The 24402-nt window shown below is 43.1% G+C and overlaps 1 protein-coding gene across 1 annotated transcript in view; it reads left to right on the top strand.

The window, feature by feature from the left end:
* The first annotated feature begins 909 nt into the window (after positions 1–909).
* Positions 910–24402, top strand: part of LOC101002710 (RNA polymerase-associated protein LEO1) — a 39373-nt gene continuing 15880 nt past the window's right edge. Inside the window, exons 1-7 of the mRNA XM_003900946.5 lie at positions 910–1117; positions 11924–12679; positions 15986–16090; positions 17765–17859; positions 18458–18603; positions 19980–20064; positions 24093–24187. Of these exons, the coding sequence (XP_003900995.1) occupies positions 1060–1117; positions 11924–12679; positions 15986–16090; positions 17765–17859; positions 18458–18603; positions 19980–20064; positions 24093–24187 (1340 nt within the window). The 5' untranslated portion in view covers positions 910–1059. The remainder of the gene's footprint in view (positions 1118–11923; positions 12680–15985; positions 16091–17764; positions 17860–18457; positions 18604–19979; positions 20065–24092; positions 24188–24402) is intronic.

The following is a 24402-nucleotide window of genomic DNA, read 5'->3' as shown; positions in this document are numbered from 1 at the left end:
GATTACAGGCATCTGCCACCACGCGCGGCTAAAATTTGTATTTTAGTAGAGACAGGGTTTCACCATGTTGGCCAGGCTGGTCTCGAACTCCTGACCTCTGATGATCTGCCCGCCTTGGTCTCCCAAAGAGCTGGGATTACAGGCGTGAGCCACCGTGCCCGGCCTAAATATTTTTTAGAAAATAATGGTCTTTTCATTTATTTTTATTTTTTGAGATGGAGTTTCGCTCAGTCGCCCAGGCTGGAATGCAGTGGCACGATCTCGGCTCACAGCAACCTCCACCGTCCGGGTTCAAGCGATTCTCCTGCCTCAGCCTCCCGAGTAGCTGGGACTACAGGCGCCCGCCACCACACCCAGCTAATTTTTTGTATTTTGGTAGAGACGGGGTTTCACTGTGTTGCCCAGGCTGGTCGCAAACTCAGGAGCTCAGGCAATCCGCCCGCCTTGGCCTCCCAAAGTGCTGGGATTACAGGCGTGAGCCACCGCGCCCGGCCAAAAAAATGGTCATTTAAAGCTTAAAAAAGCTATTTGTTAACATGGATATTATTTTTAAATGAATTAACTTAAAAATTTATTGCCGTATTAGTAAGAATACAGTAAATATCAATAGCTGTACCCCACGTAAACAAAAGCTCTTTGGCATCCTCAACAATTTTTAAGAGGGTGAAGGGGTTTGGGATGAAACAACTGGATAATAGCTGCTCAGTAAGAAACAAAGGGCTTCAGGCCTGACTCGCGATAGGTTTAATTCAGCCAGAGGCCCTTCCCCAGGGAGCCCCAGTCACCGCCCAAACCATCCGCACCCGCACCCACACCCAAACGCAGGACGCCCCGCCCCCCGGTAAGAATCCTGGCAAATAACAGACATTGACGAAATGGCCTGGCTTGTATACCATACACACCCGGGAGAGGCTAGGTTCACTGGGCAAGCGAAAACTAGGTCACAGAAGGAAGTGTCTTCAGCGAATCTTTGCGACACTGTCGTGTTTCGGTGGTTCCGTGCCGTAAAGAGAGGCCGGGAGCTGCCCCTAGCCGAGGCAGCAGCGGACGTGAGCGACAATGGCGGGTATGGAGGAGCTCTTCGGGAGCGACGCCGACAGCGAAGCTGAGCGTAAAGGTGGGTTCACTGGGCTTCGGAGGATGGGTGCGTGGCAGGCCTTCCGCTGTGGGAGCCGGACAACCGTGGAGGCTCCGGCGCCGCGGGCAAGAGGTGGCATTTCCTCCACTCCTGCCTCAGCGCCCCCTGCACTCCCGGAGGTGCCATCCTCCTCCGGCGGGCGGGATGGAGAGTCAGACACAGTCTGCGCCTCGAGGCTCTGGGTGTCGGTGGAGTTGATGGTGCCTGGGAGCTTGTGGAGCGAAGGGGGCGCAGGGCAGTGGTGGAGGTGCAGGCGAGCCTGCGCAGCGCGGGTAGGAACGTTGGAGTCCTGTTCCGCCTTGCCTTGCACAGGCCAGCGCAGAGTAAGAGCTGTTTGTGAATGAATGGAAATGAATGCAGGAATATGGGATGGGGTAGGCGAATTTACAGATGACCTCAGAATGCCCTCTTGAATGAAACAAGAGCATGGTGTGATAGGGTGCTTGAGATGTCTGAATGAGGGATCTGAGACGGATAATGGGATGGGGTTACAGATAGATGTTTCACATTGGAGAGTATATGTTCTCTAAGAGCTTGTACAGAAACTACAGAATTTCCGGAGTCTGTGATGTTAGATTGGGGAGTGCATGGGGTTTGTGTGCAGAGAGGAGGAATGAAGGATTTGTTGATGAAATGAATGAATTAGTCTATGTGCATGTTGCATGAAAGTATTTCTGGCACAGGATTGTGGGTGTTTTTTTAAAGTTTACTTTTTTAGAGACAGGATTTCACTTTGTTGTTCAGGTTGGCCTTGAACCTGGGCTCAGGCCATCCTTCTGCCTCAGCCTTCAAGTAGTTGAGACTACGGGCATATGAAATATGAATAGGAGCTATTTGAAGTGAGAAAGAACCCAAGACCAAGTTCAGAATTCTTGCAACCCTCTAGGCTCCAAGTAACGTATCTGTGTACTTTTTTTCCTTAGTAAAATGCATTGTTCGGTGGTTCTTTTTCTTTCCTCCTCCATTTTCTCCAACTCCAATTTATTCATCATTTCTAGAGTGTAGTGAAGGCAGCACTAGGTTGAGGTACAGAGAACTAAATTCTAGTGTGAAGGCTTTACAGGGATGGGTATCCAGGAGATGCTAGTCAGAATAAGTGTGGAAATATAGAGCTCCGTATACTAACTCTTGTTCCACTACTTTTGCTCATGTTTTCATTTTTTCCTCATTTTTACTTGTGTATATCCCATTCACCCTTCAAGGCACAGTTCTATGTGAACCCTCCCATGGCTAATTTTCATGAAGTTATGAATTAATTTGATAAGTATTGATCCCCTATTGTGTTCCAGCTGTTTTGCTAGATTTTGAGGGCACAATGAAAAGATGATCCCCTTACCTCCCAGCTTACATCAGTGCTTAATACATAATTGATTAACTGGATAAGTAGAAACAATAGTTTCATAAGGTGTACCCTGCAGTGCTGTCGCATTGCAAACTCGGTGTATAGGGAGGTGAGGAGTGGAGCTGGTTGCATCTCTGGGCTTCATGTTTTACCTTCTTGTAAGTCCATTGAGACTTTCTTCCAGGATTTACTTCCAAATCTGGTATGCTATCCTTGAAGATTGCTGTTGGTCCTGAAGATTGTATGGATATGATTCCTTTTATGCCTAGCATATTTCATTATCTCCCTGGTCTGTGGGAGTTGTGGAAAATAACTACATCTGATAACTCTTGTTTTTTTAGATGGAGTCTTGCTCTGTCGCCCAGACTGGGGTGCAGTGACCCGATCTTGGCCCACTGCAAGCTCCACCTCCTGGGTTCACGCCATTCTCCTGCCTCAGCTTCCTGAGTAGCTGGGACTACAGGCGCTGGCCACCACGCCTGGCTATTTTTTTTTTTTTTTTTTTTTTTGTATTTTTAGTAGAGACGGAGTTTCACCGTGGTAGCCAGGATGGTCTCGATCTGACCTTGTGATCCGCCTGCCTCGGCCTCCCAGAGTGCTGGGATTACAGGCATGAGCCACTGTGCCCAGACTACATCCGATAACTCTTATTTTAACAATGAGTAGAACTTCTACCTAGGCCTAGCATGCTGCTTCCAAGTATAAATATGCCAGTTCTTAATTTCTTTCAACAATGTTTTGTAGTTTTCATTGTGTAAGTCCTGCACTTCTTAGGTTAAATTTATTACTAAGTATTTTATTCTACTGGATACTATTGGAAGTGGAATGGTTTTTTCTTTCCTTTTTTCTTTTTTTTTTTTTTTTTTTTTTTTGAGGAGTTTCACTTGTTGCCCAGGCTGGAGTGCAATGGCGCGATCTCAGCTCACTGCAGCCTCCGCATCCCAGGTTCAAGCAATTCTCCTACCTCAGCCTCCTGAGTAGCTAGGATTACAGGTGCCCACCACCATGCTCAGCTAATTTTTGTATTTTTAGTAGTGATGGAGTTTCTCCATGTTGGCCAGGCTGGTCTCAAACTCTCGACCGCAGGTGATCAGCCTGCCTCAGCCTCCCAGAGTGCTGGGATTACAGGTGTGAGCCACCACGCCTGGCTGCAAGTGGAATGGTTTTCTTAATTTCATTTTGAATTATTTAATGCTAGTGTATGGAAATACAACTGATTTTTGTATGTTGATCTTATATTCTGCAACCTTGCTGAATGTATGAGCTGTAATCTTCTTGTGTGTGTGTGTGTGTGTGTATTCTTTAGGATTTTCTATATGTAAGATCATGTTGGCTGGGTGCAGTGGCTCACACCTGTAATCCCAGCACTTTGGGAAGCCAGGACAGGAAGACCATTTGAACCAGGAGTCCAAGGCTGCAGTGAGCTATGATTGTACCTGTACATTCCTGCCTGAGCAACAGAGCAAGACCCTGTCTCTTAAAAAAAACTCTTGGGAGGTGGAGGATCACTTGAGGTCAGGAGTTTGAGACCATCCTGGCCAACATGGCGAAATCCCGTCTCTAATAAAAAGACAAAAGTTAGCCAGGTGTGGTGGCACACGCCTGTTGTCCCAGCTACTTGGGAGGTTGAGGTACAAGAATCACTTTAACCGGGGAGGCAGAGGTTGCAGTGAGCTGAGATCACACGACTGCACTCCAGTCTGGGTGACAGAGGAAGACCCTGTCTCAAAAAAAAAAAAAGAAAAAAAACACATATCTATGAAAGAGACAGTTTTACTTCCTTTCCAATTGGTGTGCTTTTAATTTCTTTTTCTTGCCTAATTGCCACAGCTAGAACTTTTTGTAAAATGTTGAATAGGAGTGGTGACAGTAGACATCATTGTGTTGTCTCTGATCTTAGGAAGAAACCATCTAGGATTCCACCATTACATATGATGTTATCTGTGAGTTTTTTTTTGTAGGTGCTTTTGATCAGGTTGAGGAAGTTCACTCCTGTTCCTAGTTTGTTGAATGGCATCAAGAGAAGGTGTTGGATATCAGATGCTTTTTCTGCGTTGATGATCACATGATTTTTTTCTTTATTCTTTATATAGTGTTTCGCTTTGATTCATGTTTAGATATTGAACTACCCTTGTAATACTAGGATAAATCCCACTTGGTCATGATGTATATTCTGTTTTTTTTTTCTCTCTCCTTTTTTGAGACAGGATCTTGCTCTGTTGCCCAGGCTGGAGTGCAGTGGCGCAACCTCAGCTCACTGCACCCTCTACCTCCAGGACTCAAGCCATCCTCACACCTCAGCCTCCTGAGTAACTGGGACTACAGGCACATACCACCACATCCAGCTAATTTTTGTAATTTTAGTGGAGGTGGGATGTTGCTATTTTGGCCACACTGGTCTTGAACTTCTGGGCTCAAGTGATCTGCCCACCTCAGCCTCCCAAAGTGCTGGGATTACAGGTGTGAGCCACCTCACCCAGCTTGGTATATATTCTTTTAATATGCTTTAGGGTTTGATTTGGGAGTATTTTTAAAGTGGTTTTTTCATCTCTATTTTGGTGGATAATTTGTCTGTAGTTTTCTTGTGATGTCTTGTTCTGGCTTTGGTAGAAGGGTAATATTGACCTCATAGAATGAGGTAGGAAGTGTTCCTTCACTTCAGTTGTTTGGCAGAGTTTGAGAAGGATAGGTGTTAAATCTTTAAAAACATTCAGTAGGATTTACCAGTGAAAGCATCTGGTCTTGGGCTTTTCTTTGGTGGAAAATTTCCCATTATTGATTCAAACTCTTGGTTATAGGTCTATTCAGATTTTCTATTCCATTTTGAATCAGTTTTGATAATTTGTGTGTTTCTAGGAATTGATCAGTTTCATCTAAGTTGTCTAATTTGTTAGTATATCGTAGTTTATAGTATTCTCTTATAATCCTTATTATTCCTGTAAAGTTGGTAGTAATGTCCTCACTTTGATTCTTGATTTTAGTAATTTTAGTTTTCTTTTTTTTTCTTTGTCATTCTAGCCAAAGCCTTGTCTGTTTTTTGATGTTTTCAAAGAACAGACTTTTGGTTTAATTAATTTTCTTCATTGTTTTTCTATTCTCTATTTCATTTATCATTGCTCTAATTTTTTTTTTTTTTTTTTGAGATGGAGTTTCGCTCTGTTGCCTAGGCTGGAGTGCAAGGGCATGATCTCGCCTCACTGCAACCTCCGCTTCCTGGGTTCAAGTGATTCTCCCGCCTCAGCCTCCTGAGTAGCTGGGATTATAGGTGGCTGCCACCACGCCCGGCTAATTTTTGTATTTTTGTAGAGATGGGGTTTCAGCATGTAGGCCAGGCTGGTCTTGAACTCCTGACCTCAGGTGATCCACTCGCCTCGGCCTCCCGAAGTGCTGGGGATTATAGGCGTGAGCCACCGTGCCTGGCCTCTAATTTATTATTTCCCTCTTTCTGCTTGTTTTGGGTTTAGTTTTCTTTTCAGTTTATTAGTTTTCTTTTTCTGATTCCTTAAAGTGAATGAATGGTTAGGTTATTGACTTGAGATTTTTTTTTTAAACAAAGTTTTTTACAGATATATATGTGTGTGTGTATATATATATATTTTTGTTGTTGTTGTTGTTGTTTTTTGAGACGGAGTTTCACTCTGTCACCCAGGCTGGAGTGCAATGGCATGATCTCGGCTCATTGCAACCCCCGCCTCCCGGGTTCAAGCAATTCTCCCGCCTCAGCCTCCTGAGTAGCTGGGACTACAGGCACGTGCCACTACACCCGGCTAATTTTTGTATTTTTCGTAGAGATGGGATTTCACTATGTTGGCCAGCCTGGTCCCGGACTCCTGACCTTGTGATCCACCTATCTCAGCCTCCCAAAGTGCACTGGGATTACAGGCATGAGCCACCATGCCCAGCCTAATTTTTTTGAGCACCTTGAGGACAGTTTTCATTGTATCCTTAAGTTTTTTCCCCCCAACCTCTGGGAGCACAGAACATGTTTCCTTACGTATTGGTATGCTGTGTTTTCTTTTTTCTTTTTTTTTGGGGGGGGGATGAAGTCTCGCTCTTGTCCCCCAGGCTGGAGTGCAGTGGCACCATCTTGGCTCACTGCAACCTCTACCTCCCAGGTTCAAGTGATTCTCGTGCCTCAGCCTCCTGAGTAGCTGGGACCACAGGCATGTGCCACCACACTCAGCTAATTTTTTTGTTTTTTAGTAGAGACTGGGGCTTCACCATGCTGGCCACGCTGGTCTCAAACTCCTAACCTCATTGTATCCGCCCGTCTCGGCCTCCCAAAGTGCTGGGATTACAGGCATGAGCCACTGTGCCTGGCCTGTGTTTTCATTTTTATTTGTCTCAAAATATTTCCTAATTTTCTTTGCGATTTCTTTATTTTTTTATTTTTTGAGACAGAGTCTTCCTCTGGTTGCCCAGGCTGGAGTGCAATGGCGCGATCTTGGCACACTGAAGCCTCAACCTCCCTGGCTTAAGTGATTCTCCCACCTCAGCCTCCTCAGTAGCTGGGACTACAAGTGCATGCCACTGTGCCTGGCTATGTTTTTTCTTCTCTTTTTTTCTTTTTTTTTTTTTGGCATTTTTAGTAAAGATGGGGTTTTGCCATTTTGCCCAGACTGGTCTCAAACTGCTAGACTCAGGCAATCTGCCCCCTTCAGCCTCCCAGAGTGCTGGGATTACAGCTGTGAGCCACCGCACCTGGCCCTCCATGTGATTTCTGTGAGTCCTTAGTTGTTTTAAAGTGTGTTTAATTTCCCCAAGTTTATGAATTTTTCAGATTTCTTTTTGTTACTGATTTCTAATTTTAATTCACTTGTGGTCAGAGAATGTATTTTGTATGATTTCAGTTTTTTAAAATGTTTGAGACTTGTTTTGTATCCTAGCATGGTCTATCCTGGAGAATGTTCCATATGCACTTGGGAAGATGCTATTGTTGGATGCAGCGTCCTATTGATTGTCTGTTATGTCTAACTGGTTTATAGTGTTGCTCAAGTCCTGTGTTTATTGATCTTTAATCTAGCAGTTCTATCCATTATTTTATTTTTTTGAGACAGGGTCTTGCTCTGTCACCCAGGCTGGAGTGCAGTGGCGTGATCTTGGCTCACTGCAACCTCCGCCTCCCAGGTTCAAGTGATTCTTCTGCCTCAGCCTCCCTAGTAGCTGGGATTACAATAGGTGCGTGCCACCACACCTGCTTAATTTTCGTATTTTTAGTAGAGACGAGGTTCACCATATTGGCCATGCTAGTCTTGAACTCCTAACCTCAAGTGATCTGACCACTTCGGCCTCCCAAAGTGCTGGGATTACAGGCGTGAGCCATCATGACTGGCCAGTTCTATCCATCATTGAAGTCTCTGACTATTATGTTGAACTGTCTATGTTTCCCTTCATTTCTCTTGGTTTTGTTTTTAGGTGCATATGTGTTTATAATTATTATATCTTCATGATGGATTTAATGATCCTTTGTCTTTTGTAACAATTTCTGTTATAAAATCTGTTTTGTCTAATATTAGTATACCTACTACAGCTCTCTTTTGGTTACTATTTACATGTAATATCTTTCTGTCCTTTTGCTTTCAACCTGTTTGTGTATTTGGTTCTAAAGTGAGTCTCTTGTAGACAACATATATCTAGTTGTTATTTTCATCACCCCCAAATAAAACACTGTGCTCATAAAGCACTTACTCCCCATATGCTCCTTCCTCCAACCCCTGTCTGCTATTGTTTCTGTACTTCTCTGTTCTGGGAATTTCATACAAATTGAATCATGCATTGTGGTCTTTTGTGTCTGGCTTCTTTTACTTAGCATAATGTCTTCAAGGCATTGTAGCTTGTATCAGTACTTCATTCATTTTTAATGACTTAATAATATTCCATTGAATGTATATATCCTAAATTTGTTAATCCATTTATCTATTGATGGACTTTGGGTTGTTTGAATTATGCTACTGTAAACATTCTTGGTTCAGGCAGGCGGATTTGCCTGAGCTCGGGAGTTGAAGACCAGCCTGGGCAACATGGTGAAACCCTGTCTCTACTAAAAATACAAAACGTTAGCCAGGTGTGGTGGTACATGCCTGTAGTCCCAGGCACTCAGGAGGGTGAGGCATGAGAATCACTTGAACCCGGGAGACAGAGGTTGGAAGTGAGCTTAGATTGTGCCACTTTACTTCAACCTGGGTGATAAAGTGAGACTCTGTCTCCAAAAAAATAAACCAATAAATTCATGTACATGTTTGGGTGCCTGTTTTTAATTTTGGGAGGAGGGTATTATGTAGGAGTGCAGAGTCATATGGTAAATCTTTAATATTTTGAAGAGCAGCCAAACTGTTTTCCATAGTGGTTGAGCCATTTTACATTACCACCAGCAATGCACCAGGGTTCCCTTTCCCCACATCTTTGCCAACAGTTATTTTAAGTTTTTATTTCTTTCTAAAATAGCCATCCTTGATGTTATCAAGTGGTGTCTCATTGTGGTTTCAGTTTACACTTTGCTGAAGGCTAATGATGTTGAACCTCTTTTTTTTTTTTTGACGGAGTCTCAGTCTGCCGCCGAGTAGCTGGGATTACAGGCACCCGCCACCATGCCCTGCTAATTTTTGTATTTTAAGTAGAGATGGGGTTTTGTCATGTTGGCCGGCTGGTCCCAAACTCCTGACCTCAGGTGATCTGTCTGCCTGGGCCTCTCAAAGTGCTAGGTTCAAGCGATTCTCCTCCCTTAGCCTCCCGAATAGCTGGGATTACAGGCGCCTGCCACCACACCCTGCTAATTTTTGTATTTTTAGTAGACATGAGGTTTTGCCATTTTGGCCAGGCTGGTCTCAAACTCCTGACCTCAGGTGATCCACCTGCCTCGGCCTCTCACAGTGCTGGGATTACAGGTGTGAGCCACTGCGTCCAACCGTTGAACATCTTTTCATATACTTATTGGCCATTTGTGTAACTTTGTTTGGAGAAATGTCTATTCAAGTCCTCTGTCTGTTTTAAAAAATTGGTTTTAGGCCGGGTGCGGTGGCTCACTCCTGTAATCCCAGCACTTTGGGAGGCTGAGGTGGGTGGATCACCTGAGGTCAGGAGTTCGAGACCAGCCTGGCCAACATGGTGAAACCTTGTCTCTACTAAAAATACGAAAGAAATTAGCCAGGTGTGGTGGCGTGTGCCCATAAACTCGGGAGCTGAGGCAGGAGAATCGCTTGAGGGAGGCAGAGGTTGCAGCGAAACAAGATTGACCACTGTACTCCAGCCTGAAGGATACAGAGAGACTCAGTCTCCAAGAAAACAAACAAAAAACACAAAAAAAATTGGTTCTATTGTTGAGTTATAAATGTTCTTTGTATATTTTGGGTAGTAGACACTTATCAGATACATGGTTTGCAAATATTTTCTTCCATTCTGTAGGTTGTTTTTTTCACTTTCGTTTTTTTTTTTTTTTTTTGAGATGGAGTCTCACTCTGTCGCCCAGGCTGGAGTGCAGTGGCGTGATCTCGGCTCGCTGCAACCTCCACCTTCCAGGTTCAAGTGATTCTTCTGCTTCAGCCTCAGCCTCCCAAGTAGCTGGGACTACAGGCGTGCACCACCATGCCTGGCTAATTTTTGTATTTTTAGTAGAGACGGGGTTTCACCATGTTGGCCTGGCTGATCTCAAACTCCTGACCTCAGGTGATCTGGCCAGCTTGGCCTCCCAGAGTGTTGGGATTATAGGCATGAGCCACTGCGTCGGGCCTACTTTCTTAATAACGTCCTTTGCTGCACAAAAGTTTTTCATTTTGTGGAAGTCCAATTTATGTTTTCTTTTGTCTTTCATATCACCTTAGTTTTTGAAGCATAATTGTACTGAATATAAAATTCTTGGTTGACAGTCTTTTTAGCACTTTGAATGTGTCCTCTTATGGTTGCCTCTGGGCTTCCTTGGTTTCTGATGAAAAATCAGCTGTTGGCCGGGCGTGGTGGCTCAAGTCTGTAATCCCAGCACTTTGGGAGGCTGAGACGTGTGGATCACGAGGTCAGGAGATCGAGACCATCCTGGCTAACATGGTGAAACCCCGTCTCTACTAAAAAATAACAAAAAACTAGCCGGGCGCGGTGGCGGGCGCCTGTAGTCCCAGCTACTCGGGAGGCTGAGGCAGGAGAATGGCGTGAACCCGGGAGGCGGAGCTTGCAGTGAGCTGAGATCCGGCCACTGCACTCCAGCCTGGGCGACAGAGCAAGACTCCGTCTCAAAAAAAAAAAAAAAAAGAAAAATCAGCTGTTACTCTTATTGAGGGTTCCTCATATCGGATGAACTGCTTCTCTTTTGCTGCTTTTGGAATTGTTTCTTTGTCTTTGACAGTTTGATAACAGTGTATCTAGGTGTGAACCTCTTTAACTTTATCCTACTTGTCATTTGTTGAACTTATTGGATGTGTAGATCTATATTTTTCATAAATTTGGGAGGTTTTCAGCTATCGTTTATTTATTTATTTTTTTGAGACAGAGTCTCGCTCTATCACTCAGGCTGGAGTGCAGCGGTGTGGTCTTGACTCACTGCAACCTCCACCTCCCAGATTCAAGCGATTTTCCTGCTTTCAGCCTCTCAAGTAGCTGGGATTACAGGCTTGCACCACCATACCCAACTAACTTTTGTATTTTTAGTAGAGATGGGGTTTTACCATGTTGGCGCGGCTGGTCTCGAACTCCTGACCTCAAGTGATCTGCCCACCTTGGCCTCCCAAAGTGCTGGGATTACAGGTGTGAACCACCGTGCCTGGCCTCAGCTATTATTTATTTAACAATTTTTTCTGCCCATTTCTCTTCTTCTGAGACTCCATTATGCATACAATGGTATAACTTAAGTGTCCCATAAATCTTTTAGGTTCTGTTCATTTCTCTTTATTCTTTTTTCTTTCTGTTTCTCAGACTGGACAGTCAAATTGACGTTATCTTCAAGTTTACCGATTCTTTCTTTTTCCTGCTCAAATCTTTGGTTGCGCCCCTCTAGTGACTCTTTGATTTTAGTTATTGTATTTTTCCTTTTCTTTTTCTTTTCTTTTCTTTTTTTTTTTTTTTGAGACAGAGTCTCACTCTGTTGCCCAGGCTGTAGTACAGTGGCACTGCCTCTTCCGCCTCCAGGGTTCAAGTGATTCTCCTGTCTCAGCCTCCTGAGTAGTTGGGATTACAGGCGTGCACAACCACGCCCGGCTAATTTTTGTATTTTTAGTAGAGATGGGGTTTCGCCATGTTTGTCCGGCTGATCTCGAACTCCTGACCTCAGGTGATCTGCCCACCTCGGCCTTCCAAAGTGCTGGGATTACAGTCGTGAGCCACTGCACCCAGCCTTAGAATGTTAGTTCTGACAGTTTTTTTGCCAGTTTCTTTATTGCTTTTATGTTGGGATGGACTTTGGGACTGCCTTACTCTGCCTTTTTTTGCTGATGTTATCCTATGTTTATATGATCCCATAGATTCTGATTCTGGATCTGACTCAGATTCTGATCAAGAGAATGCTGCCTCTGGCAGTAATGCCTCTGGAAGTGAAAGTGATCAGGATGAAAGAGGTGATTCAGGACAACCAAGTAATAAGGAACTGTTTGGAGATGACAGTGAGGACGAGGGAGCTTCACATCACAGTGGTAGTGATAATCACTCTGAAAGATCAGACAATAGATCAGAAGCTTCTGAGCGTTCCGACCACGAGGACAATGACCCCTCAGATGTAGATCAGCACAGTGGATCAGAAGCCCCTAATGATGATGAAGACGAAGGTCACAGATCTGATGGAGGGAGCCATCACTCAGAAGCAGAAGGCTCTGAAAAAGCACATTCAGATGATGAAAAATGGGGCAGAGAAGATAAAAGTGACCAGTCAGATGATGAAAAGATACAAAATTCTGATGATGAGGAGAGGGCACAAGGATCTGATGAAGATAAGCTGCAGAATTCTGACGATGATGAGAAAATGCAGAACACAGATGATGAGGAGAGGCCTCAGCTTTCCGATGATGAGAGACAGCAGCTATCTGAGGAGGAAAAGGCTAATTCTGATGATGAACGGCCAGTAGCTTCTGATAATGATGATGAGAAACAGAATTCTGATGATGAAGAACAACCACAGCTGTCTGATGAGGAGAAAATGCAAAATTCTGATGATGAAAGGCCACAGGCCTCAGATGAAGAACACAGGCATTCAGATGATGAAGAGGAACAGGACCATAAATCAGGTAATACATTTATGAGAACCAGAATGGCTCAGAAAGAAGCATTCAGCTACAGCAGGGACCCATTTAGTCTTCTTTCATTCCCATCTTTGTTACCCTGTTTTTTCTCTTCTGTCCCTCCCTTTCAAACTTTTCTAACTCTAAAATACATTTTGCTTCTTTTAAATCTTTCTAATCTACTTATTCTTTCTTACTGCTTTCCCTTCCATTTGTTCATTGATGGGTCTGGGGAAAAACAATTTAAAGAGGACTTAAAATTGAGTCTTAGAGAGACGGATATGGTGTAAGAAGAGCTACATAATGAGTTAAGTTGGTTCCGTTTCTGTGGATAACTGAAGAGCATGCCTCGTGTGAGAGAATAGATTAGCCTGGGGAAAAAACAATCCCATTGAAGTGTCCCCCCCACAGAGCAGCTGTACTGAGATGTGGGCACCACTGCTGCCGTTCAGCTTTTTGAGATCCAAAATTTGATCATCCAGAGATGGTGAAGCTCTAAGGAGTTTACTCAAACTAGTCAAATTTACAAGATATTAATATATAAAATGGAATTGCAAAATTGTTTCAAGAGGCTCAGTTATTTCTCCCTTATCATCATATGTTTCCCCAGGGGCAAATCTACAGTGGATGCCAAATTATAATAATCAGGAGGTTGCCTGGGGAGTGTAATATGTAGAAAGTGCAAACATGGCTGGGTGATCTTAGTGGACAGTGTCACTGAGCCAAGACAGATTGATGTGCATATCCTCACCCTACAGAGACGAGCTAGGATTAAAGCACTCATTCCCTAAAGACTACAGGAGGCATACACCTGAACTGTGGTCCTGGACCCTGCTTTTATCATTGCCATTTAGACTATTCTGCTCAAGTTAACACATTCTTCATATAGAATGTATAAAGAATTAGAGATCATATTTCTTTGTATTATATAAAAGTTACCTTAATTGAGTTGAAGTCTTCCTGAAGTGATACATGGATTGCTTCATTTCCATAGGTGATTGATTATATTAATTATATTTTGATCCTATCTTCTTAGCTTAAATAGCATCTAACACACACCTCACAGGACAGCATTCAAAAACCACATCTTGGTGTTATTAGAAGAGGAGGGCAGCATATTTCCAGAGATGAATATAGATCTGTGTAGACTATGGGACTGCAGTAAGTTTTGAATAACTAAATCAGAGTAGAGGCTTTTTTTTTTTTTTTAATACTTTAAGTTCTAGGGTACATGTGCACAACGTGCAGGTTTGTTACATAGGTATACATGTGCCATGTTGGTTTGCTGCACCCATTAACTCGTCATTTACATTAGTTGTATCTCCTAATGCTATCCCTCCCCCAGCCCCCAACCCCCCGACAGGCCCTGGTGTGTGATGTTCCCCACCCTGTGTCCAAGTGTTCTCATTGTTCAATTCCCACCTATGAGTGAGAACATGTGGTGTTCGGTTTTCTGTCCTTGTGATAGTTTGCTGAGAATGATGGTTTCCAGCTTCATCCATGTCTCTCATGTCCCTGCAAAGGACATGAATTCATCCTTTTTTTTTTTCTTTTTTTTTTTTTTTTTTTTGAGACGGAGTCTCGCTCTGTCGCCCAGCCTAGCCTGGGAGTGCAGTGGCGTGATCTTGGCTCACTGCAAGCTCCGCCTCCCAGGTTCACGCCATTCTTCTGCCTCAGCCTCACGAGTAGCTAGGACTACAGGCGCCCGCCACCATGCCCGGCTAATTTTTTGTGTTTTTAGTAGAGATGGGGTTTCACCGTGTTAGCCAGGATGGTCTCGATCTCCTGACCTCATGATCCGCCTGCCTCGGCCTCTCACAGTGCTGGGATTACAGGCGTGAGCCACCACGCCCGGCCACTCATCATTTTTTTTTTTTTTGAGACGGAGTCTGTCACCCAGGCTACAGTGCAGTGGCACGATCTTAGCTCACTGCAACCTCCACCTCCTGGGTTCAAGCAATTCTTCTGCCTCAGCCTCCTGAGTAGCTGGGATTACAAGCATGCACCACCACACCCAGCTAATTTTTGTATTTGTAGTAGAGAGGAGGTTTCACCATGTTGGTCTGGTTGGTCTCAAACTCCTGACCTCAGGTGATCTGCCCACCTTGGCCTCCCAAAGTGCTGGGATTACAGGCAAGAGCCACCATGCCCGGCCAAAAGTAGGGTTGTTTTTACGGTTATCGGAAAGAATCTTTAAGGCTCGTGTACTACATCCCAAATACTAGCAGACCAAGTCAAGGGCAGGGTCATAGTAGGGAACCTTGTAGCTGGTCATCGTGCTTATCTCTTACTAGTTCAACAGTGGTTCCATTGATTTTTGTGAAGTTTTTACGTAAACAATTGGACCTTCTAGAAATAATGATATATATGTCAGTTCCTTTCTAATATTTTTACCTTTTTTTCTCTGAAATTTGTCTTAGGTAAATTTGATAATAAGTTTTAGTGCTACTTTTCTCATTTCTACCAAGTTTTTCTATTTGCAGAAGCCAGTATTTATTTATTTATTTATTTATTTGAGACAGAGTCTCACTCTATCGCCCAGGCTGGAGTGCAGTGGTGAGATCTTGGCTCACTGCAACGTCCATCTCCCATATTCAAGCGATTGTCCTGCCTCAGCCTCCTGAGTAGCTGGGACTACAGGTGCACGCCACCACACCCGGCTCATTTTTGTATTTGTAGTAGAGATGGGTTTCACCATGTTGGCCAGGCTGGTCTTGAATTCCTGACCTCAAGTGATCCACCCACCTCGGCTTCCCAAATTGTTGGGATTACAGGAGTGAGCCACCACGCCTGGCGCCAGTATTTATTTTAAGAATTCTATTTTTTAAATCAACACACACTAGAGTTGATTTTTTTTTTGGCGGGGCGGGGGCGGTTCTGCATGTAAGCTCTATTCATGTTAACATATCTATAGATTTGTATAACCACCATCACAATCAGGATACAGAATAGATGTTACCCTGAAAAACTCCCTTACGCTATCCGTTTTGAGTCACATCTTTCTGCCATCCCTAAACCCTGGCACCTACTGGTGTCTTTTCTGTCACTATACTTTTGGCTTTTTGAAAATGTCATATAAATAGAGTCATATAGTAAATATGTAGTCTTTCAGATTGGCTTCTTTAACTTGGCATATAGCATTTTTGATTCATCCAGTTGGTTACATGTATCAGTAGTTCATTCCTGTTTATTGCTGAGTAGTAGTCCATTGTATGGGTGTATCACAATTTGTTTATCTCCAATATTGCTTTTAAAACACAAAATTCAACTAAGGCGACTGATTATGCAGAACTTCTAATTCTACCCTTATAGAATCTGCAAGAGGCAGTGATAGTGAAGATGAAGTTTTACGAATGAAACGCAAGAATGCAATTGCATCTGATTCAGAAGTGGATAGCGACACTGAGGTGCCAAAAGGTACCCCTATTATTATTATTTTATATATATATATATGTATATTTCCATACCTTTCTGCATTTAATTGTAGTGCATTTCTAACCCTGAGTGTGTTTATCCCAGATCGCAAGACCCACAGAAAAAGTGTGGATGCACTCAGTGTACCCAGAGAAGTTATATAGCTATGAGAAGCTGCTCATGCTTAATTAGTTGAATAAGAACTTGCTTCTTTGTAGTTTTTTTTTTTTTTTTTTCCCGAGACAGGGTCTCGCTCTGTCACCCAAGCTGGAGTGCAGTGGCGCAAGCTCAGCTTACTGTAACTGCTGCCTCCTGGGTTCAAGCAATTCTCCTCCCTCAGCTTCCTGAGTAGCTGGAATTACAGGAACGTACCACCATGCCTGGCTAAATGTTTTGTATTTTTAGTAGAGATACAGGGTTTCACTGTGTTGGCCAGGTTGGTCTTGAACTCCTGATCTCAAGTGTTCCGCCCACTTCAGCCTCCCAAAGTGCTGGGATTACAGGTGTGAATCACTGCACCCAGTCTGTTTATAGTTAGAGTGAATTCATTATTAGGGGGCTGGCCTTCTTATTGGGGTGGAGGTTACAATGTCCATTCTTCAGTTTGAATAATGACAGTCTCAGTGTTTTGTTCCTAAGTTCTTAACAGATGAAGAAACTGATTCTTTGAGCTGTGAGTTAGATGAAGAGCTCATAAAAACCCAGTGTTGGCCAGGTGCAGTGGCTCACGCCTATAATCCCAGCACTTTGGGAGGCCAAGGTGGGTGGATCACTTGAGGCCAGGAATTCAAGACCAGCCTGGCCAATATGGTGAAACCCTGTCTGTACTAAAAATACAGAACATTAGCGGGGCGAGGTGGTATGCATCTGTAGTCCCAGCTACTCGGGAGGCTGAGGCACGAGAATCGCTTGTACTTGGGAGGCGGAGGTTGCAGTGAGCCGAGGTCACACCACTACACTCCAGCCTGAGCAAGAGTGAGACTCTGTCTCAAAACAACAGCAGCAACAACACCACCTACCGCCGCCACCACCACCACCACCACCACCACCACCACCTGGTATTGTAAGTTGGAAGGATGAAAGTAGTTCTACCAGCCAGGTGTGGCAGCTTCCTTTTTCCTGCCTTAGCCTCCCAAGTAGCTGGGATTACAAGCACCCATCACCACGCCCGGCTAATTTTTGTATTTTTAGTAGAGATGGAGTTTCACCGTGTTGGTCAGGCTGGTCTCAAACTCCTGACCTCAAGTGATCCACCCGCCTTGGCCTCCCAAAGTGCTGGGATTACAGGCGTGAACCACTGTGCCTGGACTGTAATTTTGAATCTGGGATAGACGTACGGAAAATAGGTGTCTGTGGAGTGCTTCAGCCCCAACTTTGAGCATCTAGACTGTAGGAAACATTTGGGCTCCTGGGGAATAAAGGAAGGTGGGAGAACAAGGATGGTAAAAATGAAAGGAGAAATAAGTGCCTCCTGTGCAGCTTGCCTTTCACTAGATTTGCCCCCTTCCCTCTCCCCACACTGTCTTTTTGGGTCTTTTGAGAGCCAGGCTCAGCATTATGTTTTGGGTGGTTTTCTGATGCTGGTCCAGAAACCTTGGGAATGTGCTGAAGTGATGAGCTGTGAAGAACCTTAGTTACAGATAGTAACACTAATGCCTTTTTCCTTCTGCACTGAAGATAATGGTGGAACCATGGATCTGTTTGGAGGTGCAGATGATATCTCTTCAGGGAGTGATGGAGAAGACAAACCACCTACTCCAGGACAGCCTGTTGTAAGTCAATTACTAACATGAACTTATTCAAGGCCAAGTATAAAGTTTCAAAGGTGAAGAGTCTCCTTTATTCTAAGAAAGCAAGTTGATAACTGAATTCTAGTACAAAAATACAATGAACAGATGACTTTCTTCATTATGTAGGGAGCTCTTGGTTATAAGGGGAATGGAAATAATTGCCAAACATGAGGTTGGTGTCATGCCTTAGGGGACTGAACTGTGACGACCTGTGATTTGAGAACCATTGACTTGAATGTTTTTCTTGCTCATGCCAAGAAGTGTCTGCTGTGTTGATAATCTTCTCTGGTTTTAATTGATAGAGTGACTTCATATTAAAGTGTTAATTTCACACTTTTGTTGATGAGTGTTTGGAAGATAGATTTATCATAAAGGAGATAGTTTCTTGAACTGAGGTATCCAAATTGATCTTGTTTCCCATTTTGTGTGTGGGTGGGTTCAGATGGGGACTGGGGGCTTCTTTAGTCCTAAAGTGATATCTAATTATGTTTCTTGCACCCCAGAGTAATTAAAGGGTGGAGGTTGAAGGAAGCCATTTCTAAGCTCCCATCAAGCTCCAAACTTCTGATTCTTTCACTAGGATGAAAATGGATTGCCTCAGGATCAACAGGAAGAGGAGCCAATTCCTGAGACCAGAATAGAAGTAGAAATACCCAAAGTAAACACTGATTTAGGAAACGACTTATATTTTGTTAAATTGCCCAACTTTCTCAGTGTAGAGCCCAGGTAAGGAAATCCATTAAAATTTTTTCAGGATGTTGAATAGAAATACATAGAATGTTTATTTTTCTTATTTCGCATTGAGTTTACAAATCACAAAAATGGAAAATTGATCATGTATCTCTGAAAAAATTAGTCAAGCACATCCTGAGATAGAAAAAATATGTATTGGTAGGGGAGGCTTTTATTTTATTTTATTTTATTTATTTATTTTTTTTGAGACGGAGTCTCGCTCTGTCGCCCAGGCTGGAGTGCAGTGGCCGGATCTCAGCTCACTGCAAGCTCCGCCTCCCGGGTTCACGCCATTCTCCTGCCTCAGCCTCCCCAGTAGCTGGGACTACAGGCGCACACCACCTCGCCCGGCTAGTTTTTTTTGTATTTTTTAGTAGAGAGGGGGTTTCACCGTGTTAGCCAGGATGTTCTCGATCTCCTGACCTCGTGATCCACCCATCTCGGCCTCCCAAAGTGCTGGGATTACAGGCTTGAGTAGAGGAGGCTTTTAATGCTATAACTGTTTTGAGCAGTTTGATACTTTCTTATGAATTAACAGACACCACAGGTCTTCAAGATATTTTTTTAAGTAGTACAACCTTGAAAAGGCGGAAATTGAAAGTGATGAAATTTGCTAGAGAAATGCCAGTGTCCATTGTAGCAACTATTGTTGGTCTAGAAAAGGTAATGGTTTTGGACAATTAGTGTTTGATGGGTATTATTTACTAAGTTTATTCAAACTCTTGTGCTTTAAAAATTTTTTTTTCCACAGGCACGATGATGTTGAAAACTAGAGCATATGTTGCCTATTCTTTGGCAGAATTACATAATAAGAAGAAAGGATATTTTGAATATTTACCCTTGCTTGTACTTTATTTCAAGCAATATGTATTAACAACAAGTTTTAAGAAGTAAAATTATTGGCTGGGCATGGTGGTTCACGCCTGTAATCCCAGCACTTTGGGAGGCTGAGGTGGGTGGATCACCTGAGGTCGGGAGTTTGAGACTAGCCTGACCAACATGGAGAAACACCCTGTCTCTACTAAAAGTACAAAATTAGCCAGGCATGGTGGCACATTCCTGTAATCCCAGCTACTCGGGAGGCTGAGGCAGGAGAATCACTTGAACCCGGGAGGTGGAGGTTGCAGTGAGCCGAGATCGTGCCATTGCATTCCAGCCTGGGCAACAAGAGCAAAACTCATCTCCAAAAAAAGAGAAAAGTAAAATTACTACTTCCTTGAAGTTAAGCATGAAGATATTGATCATTATGATTTTAAAAATTATATTATGATTTTTTGATATAATGGTATTTATTAATAGAGATGTTATTACATAGCAGTAATATTCTTTATAAAATATGATTAATAGTTTATTTGGAAAACAATTTGTAGACCTTTTGATCCTCAGTATTATGAAGATGAATTTGAAGATGAAGAAATGCTGGATGAAGAAGGTAGAACCAGGTTAAAATTAAAGGTACCATTTCATGCTTTTTCCTTTTTTTTCTTTTATAAAGTAAAACCTGGAGAACTAACTTGAAACTTGAGCTTTTGAAAGTGATTTTTTTTAGGCCAGGCGCGGTGGCTCAAGCCTGTAATCCCAGCACTTTGGGAGGCCGAGGTGGGCGGATCACGAGGTCAGGAGATTGAGACCATCCTGGCTAACACGGTGAAACCTCGTCTCTACTAAAAATACAAAAGATTAGCCGGGCATGGTGGTGGGTGCCTGTGCTACTCGGGAGGCTGAGGCAGGAGAATGGTGTGAACCCGGGAGGCGGAGCTTGCAGTGAGCCGAAATCCAGCCACTGCATTCCAGCCTGGGAGACAGTGAGACTCTGTCTCAAAAAAAAAAAAAAAAAAGAAAGTGATTTTTTCACCTAACACTTCACTATATGGCTGTGTTCTTTTGATTGCTTTTGTTGACTATTAGGAGAAAATTTGTTGTACTAAATTCCCATTAATGCTTCTCTTTGATACCTCATACCATCTGGTCACACTATCCAAGGAGAGCCTCTAATCTTTTAAGTAAGGAGGCTGTAGGTTGAGTAGAAGTTTCATCTTTTTATTTTGAGACGTGGTCTTACTCTGTCATTCAGGCTGGAGTACGGCGGCACAAACACAGCTCTTGGCAGCCTCAATGTCCTGGGTTCAAGTGATCTTCCCATCTCAGCCTCCTGAGTAGCTAGGACTACAAAAAACATGCCACCATGCCCAGCTTTTGTTTTTTTTTTCCCCGTAGAGATGAGGTCTTAGCTGTGTTGCCCAGGTTTATCTTGAGCTTCTGAGCTCAAGTGATCCTCCCGCCTTTACCTCCCAAATTGCTGGGATTACAGGTGTGATCGCTACTGCACTTGGCCAAGTAGACATTTTAGAATTGAGTTGTACAAGGGAACAAGAGGTGGTTGAATGCATGATACTGAAACTGGAATTATGCATTTTCAGTTCTTAAATCTGAAGGATTTCCCATAAATTTCTTATTTTCCAGTGGGTATATATATATTTTTTGAGATGGAGTCTCGCTCTGTTGCCCAGGCTAGAGTGCAGTGGCACAATCTTGGCTCACTGCAACCTCTGCCTCCTGGGTTCAAGTGATTCTCCTGCCTCAGCCTCCCAAGTAGCTGAGATTATAGGTGTGCACCACCATGCCCAGCTAATTTTTGTATTTTTAGTAGAGACAGGGTTTCACAATGTTGGCCAGGTTGGTCTTGAACTCCTGACCTCAGGTGATCCACCCACCTCGGCCTCCCAAAGTGCTGGGATTACAGGTGTGAGCCACCACACCCGGCCTTGGTACCTTAAATAGTATTAAATTGTTAGAAAGGGATAGTCTGGCATTTTTTAGGTGCTGAATTTTTATATTTTTAATAGTACCATCTCTTCAATGTGGTGGATTAACAACTACCTAAATAACCTTGGTATAAGATGGTTTCTATCCAAAAACTTTTCAGTAGACTTCACTACTCCTCTTAATGGAAATGCAAATCAAATAAGAAAATTGAGATAAACAGATGCCAAGAATTTGTTCAGGATCACACAGTCAACAGATATAGTGCTTACACTATTTTTTTTTTTTTCCTGTCCTCCCTCTACCACCCATCTACTCGTCTCTGTTTATTAGCCCATCTGTTAATATTATTTCCATGGGACATGTGGATGTATTGATTTAGGCTTGTATCAATACATCTATTATATTTTTAGACCATGTGATACCAGATGCTAGTATGGGTATCAAACTTCCTAAATAAGGCTGGACATGGTGCCTCATACCTGTAATCCCAGTACCTTGGGAGGCCGAGGTGAGAAGACTGGCCTAGGAGTTTGAGACCAGCCTGAGCAACAGAGAAAGACCTTGTTTCTACTAAAAATAAAAAAAATTAGCCGGCAGAGATGGTGCATGCCTGTAGTCACAGCTACTCTAGGAGGCTGAGGTGGGAGGATTGCTTGAGCCCAGGAGTTTGAGGCTGCAGTGAGCTGTGATTGTGCCATTGCACTCCAGCCTGTGTGCCACAGCAAGACCCTGTCTCCCAAAAAAAAAAAAAAAATTTATAAATATGTATTTCACCCTAAAATTTCAGTGCATCAGACTATAAAATATTGGTGTTTAACATAAACTGTTGTCTTAAAACCTTGGTGTGTGATAGAAAATAACCCTGGACCCTTATTTTCTTGAGTGATGTTTAAGACTAGGCTGACCAGTCTTAAAGCATGTTGTAGTTAATTCTTTAAGAACAAGGAACCATGGAACCAGGTACAGCTTATGTACCTCTCTGAGGTTCCCCTGTCTTCAGAAATGCTATTATGTGTCCTTCATCCCGATAGATTAGGACCTAGCAATGTGTCCTATTATAGAATAATTACTATTTGAATCACTTTATATAATAGGAAGCATTTTTTTAGAATGGCTTCTCGATTAATAATGGCCTATTCGTTTTTTTGTTTTTTGTTTTGTTTTGTTTTTGAGATTGAGTCTTGCTCTGTCGTCGCCCAGGCTGGAGTGCCGTGGCACAATCTTGGCTCACTGCAACCTCCGCCTCCCGGGTTCAAGCGATTCTCCAGCCTCAGCCTCCCGAGTAGCTGGAATTACAGGCACGTGCCACCACACCTGGGTAATTTTTGTGTATTTTTAGCAGAGATGGGGTTTCACCATGTCGGCCAGGCAGGTCTTGAACTCCTGACTTCAGGTGATCCGCCTGCCTCAGCCTCCCAAAGTGTTGGGATTACAGGTGTGAGCCCCACGCCTGGCATATTTGTGTATTTATATGTGGCCAACCTATTGTGTGAGAGGGCAGACAGGAATAGTGACAGATTGTTTTGTTTTCATTCCTTACTAAGGAAAATTTCAAACATACGCCAATGTATTAAGAACAGTATAATGAACTCTCTCATGTGCCCATGACCCACTTCAACAGTCGTCAAGTTAACAATTTTTTGTCATCTCCACATTCCCCACCCCAGCTTCCCCAGACTATTCTGAAACAAATTTCAGGTATGACGCCATATTTAATTCATGAATATTATGGAGTTATTCAGTCAGCATACTTTATAGCTATTTGTGAGGAATAAATAGGGAAAGAGGAAAAACTGGAAGGGGGAATCATTAGGACCCAGTTGCACAGACATTTGCAACTAAGGGAGTGGAGATGCAGACGATCTCCTTGGGACTGGGAGCAGCTGTGTTTAGGATTGACACTGGGGGAACAGGCAGAGGGAAGCACGGTCTTGGCATTGGCAGTTTTCACATTGTTAGCTTCTGTCTGTCTGTTGCCAGCTTCATTCTCATTCTTTCTATCCTTGTCTGTCCTGTTTTGACTCTTCATTGTCATTTTAGTGGGTTTCCAGGAGGCAGCAGTGATAAACTGCATGCATTTAGCATGCTGTGTTTTCCTGGAGGTCCCACTGACTTTAATTTCAGTAACAGTGGTTTTCATTTGCCAACTCTGTCTGGTGTTTCCCCACCATGCAGGTAAGATAGGCTCTAAAACTATTGAAATCTGGGGTTTTAATTTTCATAGGGCACTTATTTATCCTTGCTCATATATGGGAAATTTTTCTCTTTGTGCCAATAGGCAGAGTTTTTTGGTCTCATTTTTCTAGAGTTTTTAGCTCTGTGAGAGAACCTGCTTTATATAGGGGTTTCAATTCAAAATTTCTGCCTCACATGGACTCAAGTTTTATCGCCTGTCCCTTGTAATTCTTACTGTGTCTTAACGTATCTCGGGGTTACTGTACATTTAGTATCTGCCATCTGCTCAAATGCTCTAAGCTTTCTCTATGATTCTGATACTGGGAGTTCAGAAATTCACTTAAGCATATTTTTTCCCCTGCTTTTAATTTATCCAACATCTCTAGGTGATTAAGAGGGTTTCAGTGTTGTTCATTTTCCTGCCACACATACATCTGTCACCTCTGTATGCTTATTCTGTGATTATGTGCCTCTTGAGGAAGAAAAAGATGCATAGAATCATTTAAACTGTAATTTTCTAAAGTACTTGTGTTGTGAAACAGGTAGAAAATACTATAAGATGGAGGATACGCCGGGATGAAGAAGGAAATGAAATTAAAGAAAGCAATGCTCGGATAGTCAAGTGGTCAGATGGAAGGTGAGCACAAAATGCCTAAAGGGTATTGACATACCCAGAATGGGTCAGGGATCAAGTTTTGAAATACTTTTTATTTTTAAATTTATTATTATTAGTTTTAGAAATGGGGTCTCTGTTGCCCATGTTGGAGTGCAGTGACATGATAATAGCTCAGTGGAGCCTCAAACTCCTAGTCCTAAGTGATCCTTCCACTTCCCAAGTAGCTGGGACTGCCT

The sequence above is a fragment of the Papio anubis genome, unplaced genomic scaffold (genome assembly GCF_008728515.1).
Source record: "Papio anubis isolate 15944 unplaced genomic scaffold, Panubis1.0 scaffold88, whole genome shotgun sequence".
Classification (NCBI taxonomy): domain Eukaryota; kingdom Metazoa; phylum Chordata; class Mammalia; order Primates; family Cercopithecidae; genus Papio; species Papio anubis.
This window is presented reverse-complemented; position numbering and strand designations above follow the sequence as displayed.